Source organism: Myotis lucifugus, unplaced genomic scaffold (assembly GCF_000147115.1).
Source record: "Myotis lucifugus unplaced genomic scaffold, Myoluc2.0 scaffold_185, whole genome shotgun sequence".
Lineage (NCBI taxonomy): Eukaryota > Metazoa > Chordata > Mammalia > Chiroptera > Vespertilionidae > Myotis > Myotis lucifugus.
In genome coordinates, this window is record NW_005871233.1 from 2,325,082 (window position 1) to 2,335,405 (window position 10,324).

General features: G+C 52.6%; 1 protein-coding gene across 1 annotated transcript in view; it reads right to left on the reverse strand.

The window, feature by feature from the left end:
• Positions 1-3,438: 3,438 nt before the first annotated feature.
• The window catches only part of DYRK1B (dual specificity tyrosine phosphorylation regulated kinase 1B), a 7,975-nt gene continuing 1,089 nt past the window's right edge, over positions 3,439-10,324 (reverse strand). The window contains exons 2-11 of the mRNA XM_014462636.2: positions 9,820-10,016; positions 8,500-8,592; positions 8,211-8,399; positions 7,673-7,820; positions 6,424-6,710; positions 5,599-5,745; positions 5,377-5,517; positions 4,764-5,079; positions 4,270-4,376; positions 3,439-4,175 (exon numbers count right to left, since the gene is read on the reverse strand). Coding sequence (XP_014318122.2) covers positions 3,804-4,175; positions 4,270-4,376; positions 4,764-5,079; positions 5,377-5,517; positions 5,599-5,745; positions 6,424-6,710; positions 7,673-7,820; positions 8,211-8,399; positions 8,500-8,592; positions 9,820-9,915 — 1,896 coding nt within the window. The 5' untranslated portion in view covers positions 9,916-10,016 and the 3' untranslated portion in view covers positions 3,439-3,803. The remainder of the gene's footprint in view (positions 4,176-4,269; positions 4,377-4,763; positions 5,080-5,376; positions 5,518-5,598; positions 5,746-6,423; positions 6,711-7,672; positions 7,821-8,210; positions 8,400-8,499; positions 8,593-9,819; positions 10,017-10,324) is intronic.

Sequence of the window (10,324 nt, forward strand, 5' to 3'; positions counted from 1 at the left end):
ATAAGGTGACATCTGAGTAAAGACCTAAAGAAGGTGAAGGTGAGCCTGTCACTATCTGGGTAAGTGTCCCAGGTAAAGAGAACAGGTGGTACATTTATACCATGGAATACTATGCAGATGTAAAAAAGAAGGATCTCACACCCTTTGAGACAACATGGAGGGACCTGGATAGTATTATGCTAAGCAAAATAAGCCAGGATCTCACTTATCTGTGGAATCTAATGAACAAATTGACTCAACTCCAATTGACTCAAGAACAAATGAAATTGACAAAACAGATTCAGAGACATGGAAGCTTGCAAAAGACTAACGATTCTCAGAGGGAAGGGGGGAGGGTATGATGGGAAAAGATTAATTAAAGAATTTATATGTATACTAGAGGCCCGATGCACAAAATTTGTGCAAGAATAGGCCTTCCTTCCCCCGGCTGCTGGCACCGGTTTCCCTCTGGCACCCAGGTCCCGGGCTTCTATCACAGCCCCGGCTTCATCCAGAAGGTCGTCCGAAGGACACCCGGTCTAATTAACACATTATGTTTTTATTATTATAGATAGGCATAACCCATGGACACAGACAATAGTGCAGTGAAGGCCTGGGGAGGAGGGAGTCAATGGGGAGAAATGGTGATACCTGTAATATTCTCAACAATAAAGATAAACAAACAAACAAATAAGACAGCAAGTACAAAGGCTCTGAGGCAGAGTGAGCAAGGAGAGGTGAATAAATGATGTCAGAGCAGTAACATGGACAGGTCATGCAGGGCTTTGCAGGTCATGGAGAAAACTTTGGCATTTACTTTCTGTGAGATGGAAGCATGGGAAGGTACTGAGCAGGAGAGGAACGTGACCTGACCCAGGTGTTCAGTGTCACTCTGGCTGCATGTGGGGAGCAGGGAGACCATTGAGAAGGCTGCCATGATGATGTAGGCCAGTGGTTCTCAACCTTCCTAATGCTGTGACCCTTTAATACAATTCCTCATGTTGTAGTGACCCCCAACCATAAAATTATTTTTGTTGCTACTTCATAACTGTAATTTTGCTACTGTTATGAATCGTAATGTAAATATCTGATATGCAGGATGTATTTTCATTGTTACAAATTGAACATAATTAAAGCACAGTGATTAATCACAAAAACAATATTTAATTATATATGTGTTTTCTGATGGTCTTAGGCGACCCCTGTGAAAGGGTCGTTCGACCCCCAAAGGGGTCTCGACCCACAGGTTGAGAACCGCTGCTCTAGGCAGATGATGAGAGTGGACAGGACTAGGGTGACAGCAATGGAGGTGGGAAGAAATGATCAGGTTCTGAATATACTTTGAAAGAATTTGCTGATGGACTGGACATGGATATAAGACAAAGAGTGGACTCAAGAACAACTCCAAAGCTTTGGATCTGAGCAACTATAAGGATGGAGGTGACATTTACTGAGAACAAGCTTGGAAGAACAGATTTTGGGGGGAAAAAACAGGAATTCAATTTGGCCAAGATTACTCTCAAGATATCTCTAGAAATCCAAGAGGTGATACCATGTAGGCAGTCAGTCAGCAGTCACAGGAGAGGTTCTGAGCTGGAAATAGAAATTTGAGATATGTCTCCATGCTTATCCACCCCAAATTCCTTACAGAATCCACATGATTTGGCTCCTGCTGATGACTCCAGGCTCATCTTGCACCTGGCTAAGTCAATGGTTGACATATACACAAATCCTGAGCCCTCTCCTTTCCCAGCTATGTGATCTTGGACAAGTTACTTAACTTTTTCTGCCCTCAGCAACCTCATTTGCAAAAGGGAGATCATACTAGTACTGGCCTCCTAGGACTATTCATTCAAAAAAAATTTAAGCATCTAAAATATGCAGCCACTTGTCCTACATGCTAGAGATATTCCTTTCCCGCCCTTCTCCACAATCTGTTAACCACACATCCAGCCTGTCAAGACAGTCTTCTGGGTATCTCTCCCACCCACATCTTCCTCCGCTCCCTACCAAGACCCTTTCCCTGGTTCATCCCCGATGATCCTGCCAGACACCTTCCTGGGCTCCCAGACCCAAGTCTGTTTCCCGTCAATTTACTGCCAGATGACAGCAAATAGGGCCTTCCCTTCTAGACATCCTCCCATGGCTTCTCATTGCCTTCAGGAAATCCCCAAATAGCCAACAAAATCTTCCACGACCTAATTCATACAGGCCTTTCAATAAGATCTCCAAAACCAGATCACCAGGCCGTTTCTCATTGCTGCCTTTGTGCAAGCCATTCCACCGCACAAGTACCCCTCCCCCCAACCCTAGCATAGGTCTCGGCTCAGGCAGCTGCTCCACCTCCAGAAAAGTTTCCCTATCCGTGCTCCGTCTGGGTTCCCGCGCGTTCAACGTTGCCACCATTAGCGAACACAAGCAGGTAAGTAACGGAGCACTTGCTCACTCCTACTGACGGGGTCTTTCCCGCGAGCTGGGTGATGCCGCACGTGACGGGGCCGCTTCAGGCCTCTGCGCCCACCTCCAGCTCTAACTACGAACATCTTACCTTCACGCTCTCCACGATAAGCCTTCGGGCACCTGCCCCACGCCGCAACAGAAATCAACACCTGCGCACAGCACGGCCCAAAACACCCAATCACGGCCCTTTCCTTCCTCCTTCAGAGCTAGCGACCAGCATCCGGCTGTTTGTCTGACTGCTGATTGGCCGCCTGACATCCCGCCCCGAAACACGTGAGCGAAAAGAACTCTGGTCTTTGTAGTTCCCCGACGAAAAGTGGGAAGATTGCTAAGTAGAGCTCCATTTCCCAGGAGGCGCCCGCATCCCTGAGGTGGAAGACGGATACCCTTTGCAACAGGAGGTTCTTGATTGGCCATTTGGGAGACAAAAGTTTCCCAAATGCCAAGGAAACAGGCCCACTTACCTGGAACCCCTGGGATATTTTTTTGGCCTGAAAATCTCAAAACGCCTTGCTCTGTCCGCAATTGTTCCAAAGGGTAAGACCAGACGTCGGGGGTGGGGGGTGGGAGTAAGTCTGTACCCATTGTCTGCCTGTCAATCCCCAGATGGCACTAATAAGTCCTATTACACGTATTCAGCACCTACTGGATGCTTGCCTGGCAAAAGGAACCACTCCTGCACAGACTGTGGAAACCCTGGCTTACTAGGACACAAACTGTTGTTTCCCAGAAACAGGCCAGAGGTGGGCCTTCACCCTTTCAGAGTCTCAGTTTACCCTGGAAAAGGCAAATGTGGGCTACAATCCTATTCAGGATCTCTGTCTAGGATTCCTTAGGCCCAGACCTGCAGCCCCATGTCTGTACCAATAGCTGTAACTTCCCTATGGACATATCCGACAAGACAAAGCTCTTCCAGCACCCCCTCCCCAAACACATTCCGCACCATGCCTCTGAGGGCTGGGTGAAGGGAGCCAGGGCCCTGCAAACGCTCAGGCGGGCATGTGAGAAAGCTCTTTACTGGGGGGTACAGCAAGGAGGAGCAATGCCATCTCCCCCTACCTGCCCCCACCCCTTCCTAGGGCCCTGGGGTGAAGGGGGTCTCCCAACCACTGGACCACCACTGTCTTTGGTACAATAAATAGAAAACAAGGGGAGAGAGGGGGCCAAGGGTCCAGTCCTTAGTGTGGGGGTGTGCCTGAACCCCTCTCCTTGACCCCCTGCCCCAGGCCCCAGTCAGTGCAGGCCTCACCCACCCCGGCTGGGCAGCAGCAATTCCAGTCAAGGGGAGAGATGAGGATGGGAGCCTAGGGCCCCCAGATGGGGGAGGGGTATGGCTTCAGGAGGGCCCCAGGGAAGGGGCAGGGTCATGAGCTGGCTGCCGTACTCTGGGGTACACCACGAAGGCCCAAGCGAGGCCCCAGAGTGGCAGGGTCATCAGGGGGTGGGAGGGGTGGACGACCTCCTGTCATCCGAGTCCGGAGGGCTGAGGCAGCCGAGTGCTGGGGGGCAGGCGCTGGATGGAGTGGGGAGCAGTCAGGAGGGCCGCCCACCAGGCTCACATCCATCAGCTCCGGAGGTGGTGGTGAGGTTGGTGATGGAGGACGGCCAAGGCATCGGGGTTGGGGGGGTAACTGGGTGCCAGCCCCTGGCAGTGATGATGCAGAGGCGGGGGCTTGATGTGTCTTGTGGGGCACATCACCGCCTGCCCAGGGGCGCATCGGCTGGGAGAGTGGGACCTAAAGGAGCAAAGGAACAGTGGGTGATGGAGACCCAGGTTCCGGAGTCCCAGATACCCCACCACCCACCTCCAAAGGCCCTAAAGCCCCATACCTTGGGGCTGTTCATCTCACAGTCAGTGATGGAGGGCCCAGGGCCCCCACAATATCGGTTGCTGTAGCGGTAGGTCCGGTTGTCATTGGAGGAGCCACTGGAGCCTCCTGGAAATGCCAGGGGAGGAGAGAAGAGGCCTTAAGTGAGGAGAGGTGGTGGCGGGGTTTTGAGGTGGCTGAGTCTGATTCATGACCCAGGCCCAGGTTTGGGCTTTGGGTTCTGCATTGATGTGAAGAAATCAGGCCCAATTTTGAGATTAGGGGTCAGAGTTCAGTTTTGGGTGTTGGAGTCAGAACCAGTTAGAGGTCTGAGCACAAGCTCAGCTTCAGAGGTCAGGTCAGGACCAGCTGGAGCTCTCCTGCCCTAACCTTTGGAGTTCAGGATCATGCAGTCTCAAAGCTCTAGGTGAAGGCCCAATGACAAGGTCCCCAAGGTCAGGCCACACCAGAGCTTCCCCCACAACTGTCCTACCCTATTGGGCACCGGGCACCCACCAGAGCTGGAGATGGAGCTGGCGGTGCTGGAGGAGGGGCAGGTGTCGAGGGGGGCGGGCGAGGTGGAGGCACTGCTGCCTGCCGGGCCTGTGTTGGTGGCTTCATCTGCCGTGCGGCGAAAGAAGCCATGCTGCAGAGCCCCCAGTGGGCTGATGCGGGCGGCGGGCTCATACTCCAGCATGCGCAGCACCAGGTCCTGGAAGCGGAGGTAGTCGGCGGGGCTGTGGCCCGGCTCCCCCGCCCGCCGGCCCCCGGGCCCGCCCGTCTGCACGCCCAGCACCTCCTGCAGCCGCCGTGTCCCAGGGCCCTGGTAATCCTGGCAGGGAGGGGGTGGGAGGGGGGGCAAGAGAGTGGCCGTCAGTGGGCAGGAGGGGCAGGGAGACACACACGGGGAAACAGAGGCACCAGAGAGAAAGTGGAAAGAGAAGCTAAGAAGAGTTGTGGGGTGGGTAGGAGAGATAGGGTAGATTGGGGAGGAAGGAAAAGACAGACAAGGGGGAGAGGAAGGAAGGGAAAGACACGAGGGAGAGGAAGCAGGGAGAGAGGGAGCCCCAAGTGTGAGAGAGTGAGGGGCCACCAGGGTAGGAGGAGCGGCAAAGGGCAGGGGCCGCACCTTCCTGAGTTCCTTTGTCCTCCGTAGGGTCCAGCCACCCCCAGGCAGCCGTTCAAAGTACTTGCGAGCCTTGGGTGCCTGGTCTAGCATGGGAGCTGGTGGGATGCCCAACACCTCCACAATCCGATTCATTTGGTCCACCTGTGAGCATGTGGGCAGTCAGGGTCATCAGGCCAGCCCGGCCTGCACCCCCTCCAACACACCCCCTCCTCAGGAGCACACCTCATTGGAGCCACTAAAAAGGGGCTCTCCGGTGTGCATCTCCACCAGGATGCAGCCCAGGGACCACATGTCAATGGCCAGGTCATAGGGCGTGCCCAGGAGCACCTCGGGTGACCGGTAGAAGCGGCTCTGGATGTACTGGTAAATCTGAGGGAGGATAGAGGGCAATAGTCACCCCCACTGGCACCCCCAAAAACTACAATAAGCCTTCTGTCTCAAACTGGGGATGTGGTTGCTACAAACCCTGATGTTATCAGCACCAACTTTACAGGAGCCAGTACCTCCACTTTACTTATCGGCCTCAGAGTCTGCTGGCCTAGTCTGTTCCTGATCTCCATCTGTAGGCCTGACTCTGGGCCCCTCTTAGTCAGAGTTTGGCAGTCTGCTAACCTAGGCCCTTCCTAACATGCCAATCCAGACCCTTTTCATGCCACCACCATCATTAATTCAAATGACTGCTTACAGGAAGTTGCATAGCTGAAGCCCCTTCCCCACCTTCCATCCCAGCTTTAAGACGACTGGGTAAACAATCCTTAGCTAAGTGCCAACTAGGCTCAAAGCAACCCAATTTCCCCTACCCACATCTGGCAGCCTCAAAACTGGCCCCACCCCCAGCCTTCACTCTTCCCTTTCTGACTGGGCAGTATATATATCCTGTGGCCCTCTTCTTTACCTAAGCACTATCCCTTAGGCATCAGCCACTTCACTACCGCATCCAGCCTACTTCGGCCCCTTAATCTCTGGCTACCAGTTGGCTCTGCCCGGTCCCAGCCACACCCATACCCACACCACTAGTCCCACCCCTAGGGCGGGGCCAGGCCCTACCCGCTGGCCAAGCTGGCAGGAACTGCCGAAGTCCACGATCTTGATGGCACTGCGCTTGGGGTTGCAGAGCAGGATGTTCTCAGGCTTGAGGTCGCAGTGAATGATGCTAAGCTCGGGCGTGGCCAGGAAGAGAAGCGCCGTGCAGAGCTGCTGCGCCAACTTCCGTGTCAGGTTCAGCGAGACACCCCGGAAATGCGTGTTGCGCAGGAGGTCATACAGGTTGTAGGAAAGCAGCTCGAACACCAGGCACAGGTGGTTCCGGAACATGAAGTGCCGCTTCAGGTGCACTGCCGGGAAGGGGACCAAACAGGGGGGTGGAAAAAAAACCTGAGGCTCAGAGAAGGCCAGTGGTGGCCTGGGGTACGCAGGAATCAAGGAGAGGGCCGGAAGCAGATCTGTGTCTCTGCTTCTTGAGCACTGGCCAAAGTGTGGTGCCCACAGGTACCAGCTGCTAGTCAGGTATTTTTATATGGTCTATAACTTGGATCATACCAAGAAAAAGACTGATTTTCTTAAGAAAAGTGAATTCTTCCCAAGTCTCTTGTCAAACTGTCAGATTAAACCAAGAGAAAGTTTCCATTTGGTACTGACAGGTCTGTACAGGCACCGATGAAGAGGGAGACAGACCAGGCACCACTATTTTCCTTCAGCTAAGGAGGCTCACCAACGGTGTCTTTAATAAGATTCTATACTGCCTCATTTAATTTTATAACATTGTTTTAGTCTCAATTCTTTTTTTGTGTATGTGGCAGAGGTTACTCATTTTCCATTTACTGTGAGGATTTATATCTAAAGAAACATACTCTTCAAATCCTCTTGCTTTTTCTAAGAGGAACCAGTATAAACACGAGGTAAAAGGCTGGCATAGATGTTACAAGTAAAGGCTCTGGAGTCCACTGCCTGGTCAAATTACAGCTCTACTGAGTGCACTCTGTGACTTCATGCAATAATAGCACCTGAACGCCTTGTTTCTTCATCTCTAGGCTGTGGGCAATGATGCCCCTTCCGTGGCACCGTGGTGAGGCAGACAAGAGCTTATTTGTGTAAAGTGCTTACAACAGAGCCTGACCATTAACACCTAATAAACTCTGACCAGCATTATCTTGTGAATAGGACAAAAATCACAAAAAGTGGCAGAAGAATCACTGAAGTCATGGAATTACAGACCAGACCCTGTCCTGAGGACACCAACCCCGTCCTACAGCAGGGGTGACCTATCCCTAACAGTTCGTGTTGCCTCAGGGCTCACCGATGTAGTACTTCATCTCCGTGTCATGCTGGTTCATCAACTCCAGCAGCCGCAGCTCAATCTGGGCCTGGTTCAGGAAGGCCTTTTTGTTCTTGATGATCTTGATGGCCACCAGTTCCTGGGTCTGATGATCATAGGCTTTCACCACCTGCAGGGGCAGGGTATGTCACAAAGTGAGGGGAAATGGGAGGTGAAGGAGGAAACAGAGCCAGGCACCACTGTTTTCCCTCCAGCTAAGGAGGTTCACCAATATCAATATTACTAACAGGAATTCAAAATTGAGTGCTCACCAACAGTCAGGCACTAGTATGAACACTGGACATGAAATAACACAACCTCATGTGGAGAGTCCTGTTAATTGCAGTTTTTTGTTTTTTTAAGAAAATGAAACAGGCACAGGGAGAACCAAGTGACTGGGCTGGGTTGAATGGCCCAGCAGAGAACTTGAAACCACTGAACCACTGACTGTGTGACTCAACATCAGTGGGTGCCCATATCCCCCAATCTCTGGATCTGGGTGGGTGGGGGCATCCCGCACCTGGCCAAAGGAGCCTTTGCCAATGAGGGAGTCAATCTCATAACGCTCCAGCCAGCGCTCGCCACTGCGCACTATGTAGTCATGGTTGTCATCGTCATAACCGTGGTTCAGGACCTTCTTCTCCTTCTTGGTGCTTGAGTCCTGAGGAGGAGCCTGCTGGGCCCGCCGCTTCTTCTTTGCATAGTAGACCTGCCCAGCCCGGCCAGCCAGGAGATGAGGACTGGTGAGTGACCTGTGCCAGCAGCCAGGACTCTCTCAGCACCCAGCGGGGTCCCTCACACCCGGCTACCTCATTGATGTGCTTGTAGGTCTTGATGAGGTCCACGGAGAGCTTGCTGCATCGGGGCCGTGGTTTGCATCCCCGAACGCCCAGGGGAACGCCCTCCTCGGCAAAGAGCTGACAGTTAGGGCCATACCTTGCTGGAACGGTGTAGAAGGGGGGCCATGGAGGACAGAACTTTACTCTCAACTTACAGGGGGGAAACGGAGAACTAATGGGTGGCTGGCTCATCACTACTGCCTGCCTATTTATTTGGTCACTTTCTGACAACCCCACGAGCAGAAAAAGTCCCCAAGAGCAGAGGCTATGTCTTATTCTTGCTGTGTATCTTCAGTGCCTGGAGCAGGGCCTGGTATGTAGTGGATAATAATAATTATTATTTTTTAAATATATTCTTATTGACTTCAGAGAGGAAAGGAGAGGGAGAGAGAGAGAGAAACACCAATGATGAGAGAGAATCATTGATTGGCTGCCTCCTGCATGCTCCCAACTGGGGATCAAGCCTGCAACCCCGGCATGTGTCCTTGACCAGAATTGAACTGGGGACCTTTCAGGCTGCAGGGTGACGCTCTATCCACTGAGCCAAAGCAGCTAGGGCTGTAGTGGATAATTATTAAAGATTGGCTGAGTGTTCCTTTCTGAACCTCAGTGGGAGAGATCATACAAAAAACTTAGGCTCTGCCCCTCCCGACCCTTCGCCTGAGACCATCCATCTGGGTATCCCATCTTAAGGGTTCCCATCTTGCTTCACCCTTATCCCTTAGGGCCTTTCCAATGCCCACCCCCAGCCCCCCATCTGAGCACCTCTGTCCAGTTATTTCACTCCAAGAGTCCTGGATCTGGATCCAGCACCCTGGACCTCCCACTCCAAGCTCTACATTTCAGAACCTTAACTGTCTCTATCCCTGGAGATCTATACCCTGTACCCTAGGCCCTGCTAGCTCCAAGACCCTTCAGGCTCAACTTTCCTCCCCTTACACTCCCTCCAGATCTTTCACTCTGGACTTTTTCTTAGTGAACATTTATTGCTTACTATGTGCCACGCACTGTCCTCAGCACTATATATGTATTTCATTAACTGGTTTAATCCTCACAACAACCCTGTGAGGTAGATATCATTATTGGCCCCATTTTACAGAATAGAATACTGAAGCATGGAGAACCTAGTAATTTTGCCTATTTTAACCCAGGCCCTCAAAACCCTGACTCTGCCAGCAACTTTTCTATTATATTCAACTTCCATGGGGCTCTTCATGCCCCTGAGAGACTGTCCTGGACAACCACACTATCTTTGGCCCCAAGATCCTTCTATTCCCAGCCTCCCTCTACCCCAGGCAGGTGAGGAGCCAGCTGACCACATACCTGTGTGTGTTCCTGGGGCCCTGGGAAGCCAGAGAAGGGACCATGGCCCGGTGGGACGGCCATGGTGGGCTCAGAGGGCCGCAGGGGAGCGAGGCCTGGAGCGGGAGCCCGGCCGGGGGGCGCCTTCTCGCATCCTGCACCTCGGCTGCCACCGCCGCTGAGACCTGAGAGCAGGCGGGAGGCAGGGGAACAACATGGAAGGGGATGTGTGGGAGAATGCCAGGCAGGAAAGAGGTGGACATCAGAGAGAAGGCAAGGCACAGAGGGTGGAGGAAAAGTGCAACAGAGCAACAGGTGGGAATGAAGAGGGGACAGACAGAAGTGGTGAGGGGGAGGGGAAAGAAGGCACAGCAGAGTCCCTCAACAATGATTACCAAATAAATGAGGCAGGCAGCACAAACAGGGGCACATGTGAAGAGAGTGATCGGGAGTCAGGCAGGAATATGGGCAGGACAGAAAAGGACAGAAAGAC